Here is a 17882-nt window from a genome sequence, read left to right as displayed (position 1 = left end):
CATTATACTCAATTATGGGCCTGAAGAGGGGTGAGCAAAGAGGCACGATGACCTCCCCTGATCTAGATGCGAATCCCCTCATGATTAGGTGGGCTATATAAAATGTTTTTCTAACCACTTTGGTCACGTGGTTGTCAAATGAGAGATTGCTATCAACTTGGGTCCCCAGGTCCCTAATTACTTCTTCCGTACTAAATGGATTACCACCTATGTGGTAATTTGTGGGCACTTTGTTTTTGCCAAAGGGGATGACTACACACTTTTTGGCGTTTAGCTTGAGGCCATGGCTCTGGCACCAGTTGTCTGTTTCTATGAGGCCCTTTTGGAGGATGCTTGTGTCGGCTGGAGAGTCGATTATGGCGCCCAGTTTGCAGTCATCTGGGAACTTGGTCAGCCACAGTCCTTCCATGTTGGCCTGTACCTCCGGGAAATATATATCGAAGAAGAGAGGTGCCAGGACTGAGCCTTGTGGGACGCCACTTGTAACCGGTTTGGAGTATGACATGGCTCCAGCAATTCTAACCATGTGGGTTCTGTCCTTGAGCCAGTTTGCAACCCATCTAGTGACATAGGGGTTTATATTTAAGCTGGTGAGCTTATCTATAATGCCCGAGTAGGGTACTGTATCGAAAGCTTTTGCGAGGTCCAGGTAGGCTGTGTGGACCACCTTCCCCTCGTCAATGGCCTTGGTGACTGTTTCAAAGAAATCGACCAGGTTTAAGAGGCAGGATCTGCCCTTAACAAAGCCGAACTGGGTAGGATCCAGTGTCTGTAGGTCCCCAATATCTCTATTTATGAGGTTTATGATGATCCTTTCCATAGCTTTGCAGACCAAGCTAGTCAGGCTTATGGGGAGATAGTTTCCAGAATCCGTTGAGGCACCACCTTTGTGGAGACGGACCACTGTTGCTGTACGCCACTCTTTGGGAACATATCCTGTGGTAAGGCTGAGATTGAACGGTAGTTTTATGTTTGGGTTTAGCTCTTCTTGGAGTTCATGTAGGACGCAGCCCGGGACATCGTCTGGTCTCATTGATGCTATGTTTTTTGCTTTGGAGCAGGCGGCTCTTACCTGAGCATCTGAGATGTCAGGGGGGCAGCACTCTGCTGGGATAATATTTGCCCTTTTGGTGGGGAGGGGGGGGAGGAGTTTGCGCTGAACCAGTCAGCTAGGATGTTGGCAATGTCTGTGGGTTCGGTGTATTTTTTGTCATTTTGGACTAATTCTGAGCATATCTGGGAATTCCCACCCAGGTTCCTAACATAACTAAAGAAAGCCTTGTGATTATCCTTAGTGTCCTGTGCAATTGTTCTCTCGAAGCTGGCCTTAGACGATTTTATGAGTGCCCATAGTTTTTTGCTAACACTGATCAGAGATGCCTTCCCTTTTTGGGATTTTGCTCTATCATGTAGTAGCTTCCTCCTTCTATTGTATAGTTTGTTTATGGTTGGGGTCCACCAGACAGGACGCCTGCCTTTGGGGGATTGGGTCTTGGTTTTATCTGGGATTGTGATGATCCATGCATTCCTGGAGGTGTTCATAGAATGCGCTGATAAGGCAGTCTGCGGTCTGGGCCGGATTTTCCTCAGGCCCCGCTGCTTTGAAGGATTCCACCTCGGTTTTGAGGAGTGTGAAATTTGCTTTAGAGAAGTTTTTCACTGTGGTTTTCTGGGCAGGGGGTGGGGTCGGGATGTGAATATCCAGTGAGATTAGTTTATGGTCTGATCTTACCAGTGAGGGATACACTTCTGGTCTGGAGCATAGAGCCCCCATGTTGGTGATGATCAGGTCCAGTATGTTTTTCCCTCTTGTGGGAGTGGTAACAAGTTGTTCCATAGCATTTGAGTTTATAAATTCTAGGAACCTTTGAGCTAGGGTGTTGGAGCTAGAGTAATGCTCCCAGTCTATGTTTGGGTAGTTGAAGTCGCCCAATATAATGGTATTTGGAGAGACCTTCATATTTTCCAGTGTTCTCAGGACGGCCAAGTGGGGTTCCTGGGTTTGGGAAGGTGGTCTGTAGCAGGCTATAAACTGGAAGGCAGTTTTACCCACGGTTAGTTGCACATGGATAGTCTCTGATGCTTCGTGCTGTGCCACCAACCTGGAGGTGTGGGTATCTTTGACGAATACTGATACTTCCCCTCCTATTCTGGTTCGGTCCAAGTTTTGGGGCCGAAAAGCATGGTATGAGTTATAACCTGGTAGTGCTGGGGTGCTCTCGGGAGCCTTGAACCAGGTTTCTGTTACTGCACAGATATCGATGTTCTCCATGGTAAGGAGAGTTTTGAGTGCATGCATCTTGAGGTTTAGACTTCTGGCGTCGAGTAGCATTACTCTTAGTTTCTTATCCCTTGTGATACCTATGGAGGTGGGTTTGTCTTTTCAGCCTTGCCTAAAAAATGCACTATGGGGGTAGCAAGAGCCTTTGCCAATATCCGAAAGCCCATGGGTGACAGGTGCAAGCCGTCCCTAGTGAAGCATCGTGGCTTGTCGAGCATGTCATCCCAGGTTGACAGGCATTGGATCCCCTTTGAATGACACCAATACTTAAGCCAATTGTTGAAATTAATCATCTTGTCTTCATATTCTGGCATCATTCTTGGTGAGGGTAAGATGCTACTCAAGGTCAGGGTCATACTGGCCTGGGCTACATGCTCAGAGAGCTCCTCTATGTCTCTTTTCATGTAGTCCAGGGAGGTACGTCTCAGGTCATTCACACCAGCATGGACAATGACGGAGTCATATTTGTACTTGCCTTGGAGTGACCTGAGTGCTTGTGTTATGTGGCGGATCCTAGCGCCTGACAGGCAGCTCACCGTGACCTTCTCCTTGTTCAGCCTGGTGAGCGGGACATCAGTGTGCCTGACGATAGAGTCACCTATTACAAGTGTATCAGGTGTGTTGTTCAGCCTTAAGGGCTGTGACTGTTCGGCACACTGGCTTTGTGAGGCACACTGGCTTTGTGAGCTATGTGTTGCACGTGTTTTGTTTTGGGGTAGCGGTTGCTTGGGTGTCTGCTTTGGAGGTCTCTGCTGCTTAGGCAGATTTTTATTTAGAGCCTCCGAGTATGTTTTTGTGTGTTTATGTGTTTGGTTTGCTGTCGTGGTAGGTCTATGTGAGACTGGAATTGTAGTGAGTGTAGTTTCCTTCTCCTCCTGACTGGTTACGCCAGTACTGAGGTGAGCGAACTTAGCCTCCAGTTTGGCTATATAGTTGCATCTCTCACATGTGTTGGAATTTGTTGGGAGGAGGAGAGGGTTGTCTATGTACATGAGGCAGTTGTAACATTGCCTCAAGATTCCCAGATTCACCAGCTGGACCAGAGAGGAGATTGACAACTGACCTTTGGACATGCTAGAATAGTATAGAGAATTCCTTTATAATTGAAAAAAAGGGCCAATGGGGAACAAGGTACTCAAGGGGAGTTTGTGAGGGTGTAGTGCTTTTAATTTTTTAGTGCTGACTTATATAATTGCTTTAGTGAGCAAGTGCCAGGTAACTTAAATGCAATGTGTTACAGGTAACTTAAATGCAAAAACGACAAACAGTAACTTTCGTTCAAGTGAAACAAGGAAATAAGTACAGTAAGCAATGCAGATATCACTAGGGATCCACAGAAGCGCTGAAAAGCCGCGTTTTAGGTGGAATTAGAGTTTCAGGGAAATAACAAGCAAACAAGCATACAAACAAAGCTAGATTCAGCAGGCCTGGGTCTACTCTATGCTACAGCAATCAAGGTGTACCAATTTCAGTAAGAAACAGTTCAAATATGCAGGCACTATAAGCCTTTAACCAGAAATTCCCAGCTCAGAAGGGCAGAGTCCAGCCTCTCCTCCCACAAGAGTGCAGACCACGAACCTTCTTAATGTAAAATAACTGGCCTGAAGCCCAAGTGCTTAAACCAGAATTAATACACTTTTAAAATAACAGACTCTGAGCCCTCAATCAGCAGTTCCCAACTTAGAAGGATGTAAGCTACCTGTCCTGCCACCACAGTGCAGGCCACAAACCTTCCTAATGTAAAACAACTGTTCTGAGCCCAAGTGCTTAATCCAAAAGACGTAGAATGATAGCTACACTTTAATCAAGTTACTACAAAGCAGTAATAAATACAATTGAGTACTTTAAAGAATGCCTGGATTAGTGCTCAAGTTATACAAACAAAGCTAGATTCAGCAGGCCTGGATCTAGTCTATGCTACAGCAAACAAGGTGTACCAATTTCAGTAAGACGCAGTTCAAATATGCAGGCACTATAAGCCTTTAACCAGAAATTCCCAGCTCAGAAGGGCAGAGTCCAGCCTCTCCTCCCACAAGAGTGCAGACCGTGAACCCTCTTAATGTAAAATAACTGGCCTGAAGCCCAAGTGCTTAAACCAGAATTAATACACTTTTAGAATAACAAACACTGAGCCCTCAATCAGCAGTTCCCAACTTAGAAGGATGTAAGCTACCTGTCCTGCCACTACAGTGCAGACCACAAACCTTCTTAATGTAAAACAACTGGTCTGAAGCCCAAGTGCTTAAACTAAAAGGCTTAGAGTGAGTTACACCAAGCAGTAATAAATACAACTGAGTAATTTTAAGATGACGCAAAAGCAAAATAAAGTAGGAAGAAACACAAATACAGTAAAAGCAGAAACATTTTTTTTTTTTTGAGTGAGCAAATGAGATGGGCCCATGAGGAGTATCCAAGTGCAAATTTACAAGAGGGTCAGGCAGTTTCAAAGCCTCCAAGATCAACACCAAGATAAAAACAGGGAGGGTGGGCAGGAACCTACTGAAAAACAGAGTCACAGCTTCCAGCTAGATATTCCTCAATGCAACACAAACATATTACTTTAAATTGTGTATTATTTGATAAAAGTGCAGATAAAAATTACTTAGCTTCACTTATGCATTGAATTGATAGCATACAGGTCTTAGCCAGCCAAAGCTCAGAAGATAATTCACTGTACCACTTATATAAGACAGAAACTGAATAACAATGAAGGAAACTACCCCCACTATCACTGGCTATGCAGGTTTTTTAACAAGCCTTAACTGAAAATACCACTTGTACTACTGAAAAACAGAGTCACAGCTTCCAGCTAGATATTCCTCAATGCAACACAAACAAATTACTTTAAATCGTGTATTATTTGATAAAGGTGCAGATAAAAGTTACTTAGCTTCACTTATGCGTGAATGCAGTATAGCAGTAAGCATTTGAAATGCTATGACACCTTATTGTAAATCTTGGAATAGTGAAACTGAATGACCAAAAATGCAGGCTTACATATACTAAGTCTGAGATTATTATGATCCTAGACTTTGAGGGGTGGCAGGGGGAGCAAAAAAAAAAAGTTATGTACCTACCATAACGTTCCATGTTTGTTGTCCTTCATCTCACCTTCCTTCTTGCTGGCGGGGTTCAGAGCCGATCCTCGGCTCCAACTCGGCCGATTTACTACAGCTCTAGAGCTTTTACTGGCTCGAGGTCAACCCCTATCCCAACATGCCTAGCGGTAGCTACCCAGGTAATAGCTCACATAGTCAAAAACTAAATTTACTAACCTCATACATTTAAGGTAGGAAGGAAAAAAGAAAAACAATGCATGGTTAACTAACCTGGGTATTTGAGCAGGAAACTCAGCCAGTTTAACAAATAAAGGAACTCCTTTCAAACCTGGAGGAAGGAGGAAGGGGGAAGGAGGGGGGGACACAAGAAGGAAGACGAGATGAAGGACAACAAACATGGAATGTTATAGTAGGTACATAACTTCTTTATGTTATGTTGTCCCATCTTGCCTTCATTCTTGCTGGTTGGGACCGCGTCCCTAGCACCTGGTTCTTGGATGGCTCACTGGAACAAACTCTTCAGGACCGTGGAACCAAAGGATGCCCTATTCTGGTAGACCACATCCACTTTGTAATGAGCGATAAAGGTATGAGGATTTGCCCATGTTGCTGCTGCACAGATTGAATCTAAAGGCAATTTAGCTTGGAAGGCAACAGAGGTGGCTAAGGCCCTGGTTGAATGTCCTCTGGCCTTCCCTGGAAGCGTCTTTTTATGCAAATCATAATAACAACTGATTGTGACTGACAGCCATTTTGAAAAGGTCACGTCAGCAAAGGATACAAACAATTGGTCTGATTTTCTAAGGTCTTTGGTCCTGTGTAAATAAAAAGTAATTGTCTATGAACATCCAATTGGTGGAATCTACACTCGGCCTTGTTGCCGTAACTGACGAACAACACAGGCAGCTCAATGGACTGATTTAAATTATACTCTGAACATACCTTTGGCAAGAAGGAAGGACTGGTTCTAAGAGAGAGACTATCTTTGTGAAAAATAAGATATGGCGGGCGAATAGACAAAGCATGTAATTCAGAAACCCGTCTAGCTGAGGTGATACCAACCAAGAAAAGGGTTTTCCAAGATAGAAATTTCAGGGGACAAGATGCTGCTGGTTCAAAAGGTGAAGAACCATAGAAGCTAAACCCAAGTTTAGGTCCCGGGGGGGTTTCTCTTGCCGGGGGCCGTAAAAGGGTTGTACTTCATAAGAATGCTCTGCACAGCTTATGGGACATAATGTTAGAACCCAAGTCTCCTACATGAAAATTAATGATGGCAGCTAGTTGGACCCTAATAGTAGCTGCAGCTGCCCCTCTTTCAAAGGTTTCGGCCAGAAAATCAAGAATCTTGTGAACAGGAGCAGCGAAGGGATCAATATCATTACTCTTCACCCAATAAGAGAACCTCTTCCATTTGCTAGTGTAAATCCTCCTGGTAGTGGGCTTATGAGAGGACACTAGAATGTGTTGTACAGCCGGGGAAATTTTTGGGAGCCTGGCAAAGACTGGAAGTGGAGAAACCAAGTAGTGGGCTTGAGAGTTTGGAGGGAAGGATGAAGCCCGCCCGACTGATGCATCAGGCGGTCCGGAACTAGGTCAAGTATTCAAAGCTCCAGTTGAAGATGATGGCGAAGAAACGGGACCATATCTGACGAGGAGCAATGAGGATGAGTTTGCAACGCAGTGACTTTGCTTTCTGAAGTACCTTTGGAATTAGAGTGAAAGGTGGAAAAGCATAGAGTAATCCCAGAGGCCAATCGTGAACAAGTGCATCCCTGGGTGACTGTCCCAGAGGGGGAACGAGGGCTAAGTAGCTTCTGTATTTGTTGTTGAGGGGAGTGGCAAAAAAAATGCAGCATGGCTGGCCCCATTTGTGAAAAATCAAGCCCGCAACTTCTTGCTTCAGGGACCACTCGTGTGGCATGAGGACAGCCCTGCTGAGCCTGTCCGCTATCACATTGGATTTTCCAGGAATGTGCGTCGCAATCAGAAAATGTTGGGAAGACATCTCCCATTGCCATACTCAAAGCGCCTCCTGACACAAGGGGTAAGATCTGGACCCGCCCTGCTTGCTGATGTACCATACCACTGACATATTGTATGTCTGAATTGCAATGGTCCCGGTAGGTAGAGAGTCTTGAAGTGCTTGGAACGCCAGAAGCACCGCTCTCATCTCTAGAACATTAATGTGCAAATGGTACTCGTGAGGTTGCCACATTCCTTGGACAGTCTGTCCCAGATAATATCCCCCCCACCCCACCCTATCTGGGAGGCGTCCGTGGTCACTGTGGCTACTTGATGGGGGTCTAGAAAGGGTCTTCCCAGAGTCACCTGGGGGGGAGACAAGCCACCATACTAAGTCCTTTTTGCAAGTTTTCGTGATCAAGATCATGTGTGACACTGGTAAATCCTGGAAAGACCACTGAGCGAAAAGAAGCCACTGCAGAATCCTCATGTGGAAACATGCCAAAGGAACTAGTGTGATTGCTGCAGCCATTGAGCCCAAGACTTGTAATAGTTCTCTTGCTTGAACTCTCGTCTTCTTTATGAGAAATGAAACTTGGTGATGAATGGTTGACACCCTGTCTTGAGGCAGCTTTGCTGTCATGCGTCTTGTACATAAGTCTGCCCCTATAAAGGTAATAGATTGACAAGACAGACTTTTGGTAGTTTATGGTGATGCCTAGCTGGGAACAAGTTTGGATTGTGTAGTCCCCATGCTTTGATCAGTTGATGCTCGGTGGTAGCAGTGAGGAGCCAGTCGTCTAGATATGGAAACACCTGGGATCCTAGACACCTCAGGAGAGCCGTGACCACTGCCATACACTTAGTGAACACCCTGGGGGCTGTGGTGAGACCAAAGGGCAGGGCTCTGAACTGATAATGACCGTCTCCCAGCCGGAAGCTTAGGAATCTCCAGGATTGCCTGTCCATTTTTATGTGGTAGTACGCGTTCTGGAGATCTATGGAGCACATCCAATTGTCCTGACCCAAGAAGGGAAGGAATGGACTGCAGTGGTACCATCCAGAACTTCGTCTTTTTTACCAATTTGTATAGCTTGCTGAGATTCAAGATGGGTCTCCAGTCCCCTGTCTTTTTTGGAACTAAAAAGAACCTTGAGTAAGTTCCAGATTTGATTTGGTCTGCGGGGACTTCTTGGATGGCTCTTTTTTCTAGAAATCTTTGTACCTCTAGGATTGCTTGATCCCGAAGACTGGGTGGAGTATCTGGGATAGAACGTTCTTCTTCTGAGGGGGGTAACTGGGGAAAAAGGAATTTTGTAACCCCTTTGGATATTATTGACAGTACCCATGTTTTCTCTCGTGATAGTTTGCCAGGCTGCTGGGTACAGTGATACTCTGCCCCCGACTGCCTCCAGAGGTGGACAGTTGGGCCTACCTTCAGGAGTGCTGGAAGGGTCTAGCAGAGAATGTATCTGTTGCCCTGCTGTTGCGGACCCTCTCTGCCATGAGGGCGGCGTCTTCCGTTGTTGTTTCCCCTCTGCCCCCGAGGGAAAAAATTCTGTGTGTCAAGCAAAGCTCCCTGGGATTTTCAGAACCACATCTTTCCACTCTTCTGACCTTTAGGATAGGGTCTAGATGGAGTGGAAAAACAGACTCCTACGGCAGAGAGAGTCTTGCCATCCTGTTCACAACTGGTGACAGTCTCTTTTACCTGAGGCCCAAACAAGGACGAGTCATAGAAAAATGAAGACTTGAAAGTTTCCGCAAACTGACAAAGGCGCATCCAGGGGTGCCTCAGCAAAGCTACACTGGTACCTGGTGCCCTACTCTCTCCATCTGCCACATAAGAAATGAGCCTCATGGAGGAGTTAGCCACTGAAGTCAAGGTCGCAAGCTGGGAAGCCGCCCTGGTCGCAACAACCTCAGCTGTAGGATCTTGCAGGGTATCTCCTAGCTCCTTCAGGAGATCCCTCTGAAGTTGAAGTGTGACAAGTAATTCAGTGACCTGAGAGTAAAGGTTGCCAAAGAGAACATACGCTTCCCATACCTGTCCATCGTACGAGACTCCTTGTTCGGTGGATGGACAGATAAAGTTTCCGCAAATTCCTTCTTAGTGGCTGCTGACACCACCATGGCATCAACAGGGACCTCTTTGGGAAGGAAGGATTTATCCTCGGGAGCAGTAATAATTTATTTGGTCTTCTCGGAACTGGTTCCATGGTCTCTGGAGCTCTCCACACCTTTTGACTCACTACAAACAAAAGTGGGTCAAAAGGCAGAGACACCCAAGAGGTGGAGCGTCGGAAAACAAATGTGTCCAGGTAGACAGACTCATCCTCAGAAGGGGCTAGGGACTTCCAGCCACCCTTCTGTCTAAGGATTTCCAAGATGTCCGAAAAGGAGACATCCTCAGAGGGGGACTGTGGGGACCCTTCCGATTCATCCAAGTCTGTCTGAAGTGATGGACTCAGGGGAGTCCAGATGCTTCCTCTTGCATCTTTTCTTCCGAGGGACCTCCTTCGAATGTTTGGGGGAGTTTTCGGAAGTGGGGTTGCCCAGTGGGGTGTCCTGGGGCACAGGTTCCCTATGCTTGGAGGCAGGAGGAGGGTCAAAGGCAGGCGCAGGCACTGAGGGAGAAGGAGCCAATGGAGCAGAGGGTGGAGCAGTCTCAGGAGACAGCACGCTCCTCATCACCTCGAAGGCGCCACGGTGCCAAGTCGAAGGAGCCTCGGGATCTGAAGAGCCCTGAGATCCCCTGCAAACTGAGTGCAACGGCTTCTAGGCTGATGTGGGAGCTGAGCTTACCTGCGCCAAAGCTCCGAGAGGGAGAGCGGAGTCAGACAAGGGTCCAATGTCACTTCCCGTCTTGGATCTGGTGAGAGAGCTTTGGCGTCTAGATCCCTCAATGGACTGAGACATCAAGGAGATCGGAGTGGGTGTCAGAACCGATAAAGGAAGTAACTGGAGCCGATGGTTCCACCACCACGACCTCCATGCACTCCGGCTCCAAGATGAAGAGAATCGGAGGAGGAACCGATGGAGAAGCTGGATGGGTCAAAGGAGCCAGTTCCTTATGGGCTGGGCTCGACAGTAATTTAGCAAGTGCCTGTGACTTGAGGAGCCTATTGACCACTCTTCTCCACGTCATGATCTGAAAACCTGGAGGACCAAGAGGAGTGCGAAGAGGACTAGTGACTGCCCACTCCAGATTGCAAGCAAAGGAGACCTCGTTCTCTTATGGGTTCGGACTGGCTCCGAGGACAAAGATGGAGCCGCCAGAGACTTAGCTTTGTCGGAGCCAACACTGGGAACTGACAGAGCCGAAGGTTTTACAGTGGGTTATGTCTGTTCTGAACTCAGAACCGATGGCTTAGTGGGTTTTTCGGACACTTTAGCTGGCTGAGGACCCTGAGACAAAGAATCTTGAGGGTTCTTCAGAAGGCCACGGAAAATTAACTTATTTTTTCTCTCCTGAAGGACTTTGGAACTGAAGGCATGACAGATCGAGCACGAGTCCTGCAGGTGAACAGCCCCTAAACAATATACACAACTCGTGTGCCCATCCGTACGGGATATTTTTTGGCAACAGGAGTCGCATTTTTTGAACACAGAGGGTTTAGACTCTTTGGACATAGTGGATAAGGACAGAAAAAATTCCCATAGCGCTAGAAAACAAAGCTGTAATAGCTAACAGCACACAAGTAAAACTACTACAAGGCTATAATGGCTACCCCAAACAACAGGAAAGGAAAACTTTTTTTTTTATTTTATTTTATTTTTTTAAAGGAAAGAGAAGAAGAAAGGGGGAGAGCCTCTAACGTAAATGGCAACTCCCCCAATAAGAGAGCCTCTAACTTAAACAGCTATCCCAGAAAGGATGGGGAAAAGGAAGAAGAACCCTCTAATTTAAACGGGCTCAAACGGGAAGACAAGGCCTGAGGAAGAAAACGACGGCCAAAAATACCCACAACAAGTAAAAAAAGGTCGTTAGACTAACAGGAGATGATATACGCTCCAACGATGTTAATTAAACAACAAAACCTTGAAAAGGATAACAATATAAGTGAAAAAAGCACTAAGTGCTTAGCCTGAGCCAGTAGTCGCAATCTCGATGCTGTAAGCAGCAAATCAGATCTGGGTAGCTACCGCTAGGCATGTTGGGATAGGGGTTAGCCTCCAGCCAGTAAAAACTCTCGAGCTACAGTAAACTGGCAGAGTCGGAGCCGATCAACCCAACCAGCAAGAACAAAGACGAGATGGGACAACATAACATCACTACTTTAAAGGAGAAAAGCAATGTTCGACATTTGATGCCCTCATGTGTTTTTGGTCTTTTTTGGCATTTCATTGCTCAGTATTTCTATATGGAGCCATGTAAAGCATTTATTTTTGCAGATCTGTGGAGATAAATGTAGAAAAGCCTTTTTGAACATTAAATACTTAGGATTTATTCCTGCTTAACTGAATTAATTCAGTTTTATGGTAGTAAAACTAGGATTTAAGCTACCCCTTCATATTGTGTATTTGGGAGTAGGGGTCAGTCTACTTCTGTACACCATATATGCCTCTTCTGTATGGACAGGTCAAAAGTTATTTCCTTATATCTAGTGGAGGCTCAAGGAGGTTTCTGGTTTCTGAGTAATGCTCACTGTGACAGTCCTGGAACTAGTGTCCTAGAATTCTGATTAGGGAAATACCTTGCAGGAACTGGGCACTTGGGACAGTGCAGCTAGTTTTCAAGAAAGAGGGGTGGCTGTGTGGAACAGTAAACCAAGCTGTGATTGCAGGACTGCAGGTGAAATGCAAGGTGCAAAGAAAGTTACTTGGAGGAAGAGCACTGGGAAGTGGAACTGCCCTAGGCAGTACAGAGGGAGTACAACTGTGGGCACCAGAAAATGGGGACAGTGCCATAGGGAACCTCACAGTGGGTGCCAATGAACCTTTCACCTGGTGCTCCACTTTGCCTAAGACCAGAGTAAGCACACAGTGCTCTTAATATGGCCTTACTTTCTAGAAAATTAGCTAACCACTTATTACTGGTGATGCTTCTTTCAATACATCAGAAGATTTTATCTGCCCTCTGTGCTCACATTTCTTGCTCATATTTAGGTGACCAGATATTACCACCCCAGAGCCTGTTCCTCTTTTCTTGCTCCATCTCACCACAAAACAGGCCCATATTGTTCAATAACCTACATGAAAGTATATAAAATATGTACAGCTGAATATATATATTTTAAATATCTGGCATTCCCCCATAACTTTGCAAAAGAATTATAATATCAAATATTGTTTAATACTGTGTGCAACGTGTATTAATTCTACAGTCTATGTGCCACATGGGGACCCATACAGAAACTCTGCCTACTTTGTTAACAAGGCAGAACACTGATCTACATGGACCTTCTTCAGACTCAGGCTGGGAACACTGTCTAGTTAAAATGACTTTGTCAGAGTCACATAGTAGGCATATTATGGCTGTGAAACCCAAACTCAGCCTTAAAGTTCTTGTATCAACTGACAGTTTTTCAAGCAGAGTGTAAATTTTTTTTTAGTGAAATAACAGCCTTGAGTTGTACTGACAAATAATGGACATCCTACACACAGCGCTAATAAGCCTCCTTAATTATATGTTTCCAATACACTCCACTTCAACAAGGCAGCAATGCTTTCATGTAAATATGATTTTCCTACATTGCTACTTGTTATTTAATAAAACTGAAACAAACAAAAAATAAGATTTTTTTCTAGATAAGAAACTCTGTACATGTACAGAGACTACTGACTAGAAAAGCCACCGAGGAGCAGTTTCTCTAGGCGAAATAAATGATTAGTGACTGTTATGTCCTATTATTCCTCTTTACACAATGATGTAATGGGCTGGAGAGATATAGCAACCGCATGCAAATATAGGTGGCATAGCACCTGTTCCCTTACCTGTGCACCCATCGCTTGTAGTAAACAGGGAGAACGCCATTTGCTCCTTTGTCCTGAAATGTATTCATAAGTTCCTCTAAGACTGTCACTGTCCTGGCAATCAGTTGGTCTGTGCTCAGTGGTTTCAGATGCGTTCTGTTGTACTTGTTATACTGCATGATTACGTCATTGATGCAAATAGTAGGATTGCTGTTGGCCACATTAAACCCACAACCTGACGGAAAAAAAATTTAAATCTTACAGAGTTTACTTGCAGACTTCCAGTACATCTAAGGATCTGCTAAATTTGCTACATGATTTTCAAACAATCAGGCTATGCATAACTTTCACTAACTCACATTGCCTATTGGTAACAGTTAAATTGGAGAATAAGCTACCTGCATTAGTTTCATATAGGAATAAATTCCTGATTATGGTCCAGGCAACAGAACTTTGATTAACTGCTTGGGTGTTTGACAGAACTGGCAGGGGAGAATGGGCATGCCCATGGGGGGGGTTGCAGTTACAGTTACTTACTGCAGGGGATCCTCTCAGAGGAGAGACAGTCATGCAAATGTGTAGTTTGGGGGTGGGTGTTAGGCTCAACAAGCCAACAATGCTAGCCTTCGTACTGAGTGTGCAGGAACATGCATCCATGTGGGAGGGCATTGTGTGCCTCTGCAGTGATAGTGATTGACACTCCTCCACCTACAGGATGGGGTTAGGATATCATAAGTGACTTCATTGCTGGGACGCTGGTGAAGGCTGAACAGTTCCCTCATGGCTGCCTGAATGTTGGCCATAGAGTAATCTCATCCTGAGTCTCACTGATGCCCCAGGGAAGGGAATGAATGGCTGTGTCTGACCGGAGGGAAAGTTTGATGGTTGACAGACCCAGGGTAAAAACTACATAAAGAAAAAAGATGCAGAGTAAACTAGTCAGTGAAGTTCTTGGACCTACCACTATGCATGCCCTTAAGGACAAAGTGGAAATTCTTTAAAGATCTTGTAGCCGGATATCAAAATTAAAACTAAAATACAAATGTTCTGTAACAACAAACTGTTGGGTATGTCAGTCAGCAGGTAATGACAAAAATTCCAACAAAAATTATGTAAATCAATTATTTGACATTTGTCTATGGGTCAGTCAGTGAGGCAAGACAAACAGTGTGATCAGATTCTTATGAACTGGAAAGTTAAACTACATCTGCATTTACAATCACTTTACATGAAATAAATAATATCATGGATATGTTCGTAACACAGCCAGTAAACTGCACTTCCCCACAATTCTTGTAGCCAACTTGATTGAGATGAGTATTATTGAGGCAATAAATGAATTGCCTCTTCTAACTGATGACCACCTGCTGTTAAAACATAACAGTATGTGAGAGACATCTAGTACTAAAAATAAGATTGCCAGAAATAATCCAGTTCATACATCACTCCCAGACTCACACACATAATACTCATACTAAATATTATGCTGAGGTATTAAGTTCAAACCTACCAAAACCACAAAGACTAAGGTCTCCTAAAGGCCACATGGGCAATATACCTCCTCAACATCACCTCACAATAAAGAGAAATAACAAAATGCTCCAACACAAGCACATGAATCATCAAGCTGCAGAGACAAAGCTCCCTGGGTCGGCGACCCCTCCATCAACTACACTAATCCTAGGTGACTTCACAGTCACACACACAGTTGTACCCCCTTCACCAGGCTGTGCAAGGAAAGAGTGACAGCTGCTTTGTCAGGCACCAGGAATCACCAGGTCACCCACACACTAAGGTCCTTACACAACAGGTAGCAGTATGACACAGTCATAGTACATGTTGGCATAAATGATCCGAGATATACCACCCCATACTGTATAAAGAGAGTAACAGAGCTCTCAGACTGTATACCTCAGACAGCTATGAGTCTAGCACTGAGCAGCATTTGCCCTCACCAAGAATGATGTAACAATACCAGCAGAAAATGATTATCTTTAACAACCGGCTTATTCACTGGTCGCATTCTAAGGGGGTGCAATATCTGTTGGCTTGGGGAGACATGGTAGACAGGTAGCGCTGCTTTGACAGAGATTGCCTACACCCCCCCCCCCCAGGTTTTCTATCTTTATCTACTCCCATAGTGCCATTTTTAGTCAATGTCAACCTACTAAACCTACCTACATAGCCAAACCTATTCAAATCAAAATTGAAGGTACTACTGATAAATGCTAGATATCTGAATAAGAAACTCCACTCCCTACAAGCCCTCCTTCACCCTGGAGAACACGGACATCTGTGTGGTAACTGAGACATGGTTTAAAGCAGCCAAAAGCACCCTGGCAATGCATAGCTATAATGCCTTCCACATCTTTCTCCTTTCTTACAAAAAATAAAAATTGCCTGAATCTCCTTGTGTTCTGACTGTGCTTCTCAAACATTTTGTAAATATAGAGTATATTTTAGTGCATTTATTAAAACGGTATTTGCCTTAATATTGCTACAACTCAAGTTCTCTATGTTGCACTGCTACAACTCAAGTTCTCTATGTTGCACTGCATCTGAATTGTTTTAGTGTGTTTTAGCTGCTTTTCTGTATATATAGACTTTTCTGTATATGTAGACTAACTACTTATTCCACTGTATTATTATTAAATCGTTTTTCAGTTGTGCACTTGCCTTGCTTCATTCAAAACGTTTTAAATTGCTAATTTTGTAGAGTTTTAATTGCATTAAATCTGCCTAAGAAGCAGAGACCTCCAAAGCAGACACCCAAGCAACCGCTACCCCAAAACAAAACACGTGCAACACATAGCTCACAAAGCCAGTGTGCCGAACAGTCACAGCCCTTAAGGCTAAACAACACACCTGATACACTTGTAATAGGTGACTCTATCGTCAGGCACACTGACGTCCCGCTCACCAGGCTGAACAAGGAGAAAGTCACGGTGAGCTGCCTGTCGGGCGCTAGGATCCGCCACATAACACAAGCACTCAGGTCACTCCAAGGCAAGTACAAATATGACTCAGTCATTGTCCATGCTGGTGTGAATGACCCGAGACGTACCTCCCTGGGCTACATGAAAAGAGACAGAGGAGCTCTCTGAGCATGTAGCCCAGGCCGGTATGACCCTGACCTTGAGTAGCATCTTACCCTCACCAAGAATGATGCCACAATATGAAGACAAGATGATCAATTTCAACAATTGGCTTAAGTGTTGGTGTCATTCAAAGGGGATCCAATGCCTGTCAGCCTGGGATGACATGCTCGACAAGCCATGATGCTTCGCTAGGGACGGCTTGCACCTGTCACCCCTGGGCTTTCGGATATTGGCAAAGGCTCTTGCTACCCCCATAGTGCCTTTTTTAGGCAAGGCTCAAAAGACAAACCCACCTCCATAGGTATCACAAGGGATAAGAAACTAAGAGTAATGCTACTCAACGCCAGAAGTCTAAACCTCAAGATGCACGACTGAAACTCTCCTTAGCATGGAGAACATCGATATCTGTGCAGTAACAGAAACCTGGTTCAAGGCTCCCGAGAGCACCCCAGCAATACCAGGTTATACCTCATACCATGCTTTTCGGCCCCAAAACTTGGACCGAACCACAAAAGGAGAGGGAGTATCGATATTCATCAAAGATACCCACACCTCCAGGTTGGTGGCAAAGCACGAAGCATCAGAGACTATCCATGTGCAACTAACAGTGGGTAAAACTGCCTTCCAGTTTATAGCCTGCTACAGACCACCCTCCCAAACCCAGGAACCCCACTCGGCCTTCCTGAGAACACTGGAAAATATGAAGGTCTCTGCAAACACCATTATATTGGGCGACTTCAACTACCCAAACATAGACTGGGAGCATTACTCTAGCTCCAACACCCTAGCCCAAAGGTTCCTAGAATTTATAAACTCAAATGCTATGGAACAACTTGTTACCACTCCCACAAGAGGGGAAAACATACTGGACCTGATCATCACCAACATGGGGACTCTATGCTCCAGACAAGAAGTGTATCCCTCACTGGTAAGATCAGAAGTGTATCCCTCACTGGTAAGATCAGACCATAAACTAATCTCACTGGATATTCACATCCCGACCCCACCCCCTGCCCAGAAAACCACAGTGAAAAACTTCTCTAAAGCAAATTTCACACGCCTCAAAACCGAAGCGAAATCCTTCAAAGCCCCCGGGCCTGTGGAAAATACGGCCCAGACCGCAGAATCCTTTATAAACGCATTCTATGAACACCTTCAGGAATGCATGGATCATGCAATCCCAAATAAAACCAAGACCCAATCCTCCAAAGGCAGACGTCCTGTCTGGTGGACCCCAGCCATAAACAAACTATACAATAGAAGGAGGAAGCTACTACATGATAGAGCAAAATCTCAAAAAGGGAAGGCATCTCTGATCAGTATTAGCAAAAAACTACGGGCACTCATAAAATCGCCTAAGGCCAGCTTCGAGAGAAAAATTGCACAGGACACTAAGGATAATCACAAGGCTTTCTTTAGTTATGTTAGGAACCTGGGTGGGAATTCCCAGATATGCTCAGAATTAGTCCAAAATGACAAAAAATACACCGAGCCCACAGACATTGCCAACATCCTAGCTGACAGGTTCAGTGCAAACTTCTCCCCCCTCTCCCCACCAAAAGGACA

The 17882-nt window shown here is 45.0% G+C and overlaps 1 protein-coding gene across 3 annotated transcripts in view; it reads right to left on the bottom strand.

Moving 5' to 3' along the window:
• The window catches only part of HLCS (holocarboxylase synthetase), a 1599326-nt gene that overhangs the window by 114807 nt on the left and 1466637 nt on the right, over positions 1–17882 (bottom strand). For all 3 annotated transcript variants that reach the window (XM_044073133.1, XM_044073132.1, XM_044073134.1), the window contains exon 9: positions 13240–13453. In XM_044073133.1, the coding sequence (XP_043929068.1) occupies positions 13240–13453 (214 nt within the window). The remainder of the gene's footprint in view (positions 1–13239; positions 13454–17882) is intronic.

The sequence above is a fragment of the Protopterus annectens genome, chromosome 5.part1 (genome assembly GCF_019279795.1).
Source record: "Protopterus annectens isolate FY-2018-M chromosome 5.part1, PAN1.0, whole genome shotgun sequence".
NCBI classification, from domain to species: domain Eukaryota; kingdom Metazoa; phylum Chordata; order Ceratodontiformes; family Protopteridae; genus Protopterus; species Protopterus annectens.
Note: the sequence above shows the minus strand (reverse complement) of the source record. Positions and strands in the feature narration are given on the sequence as shown.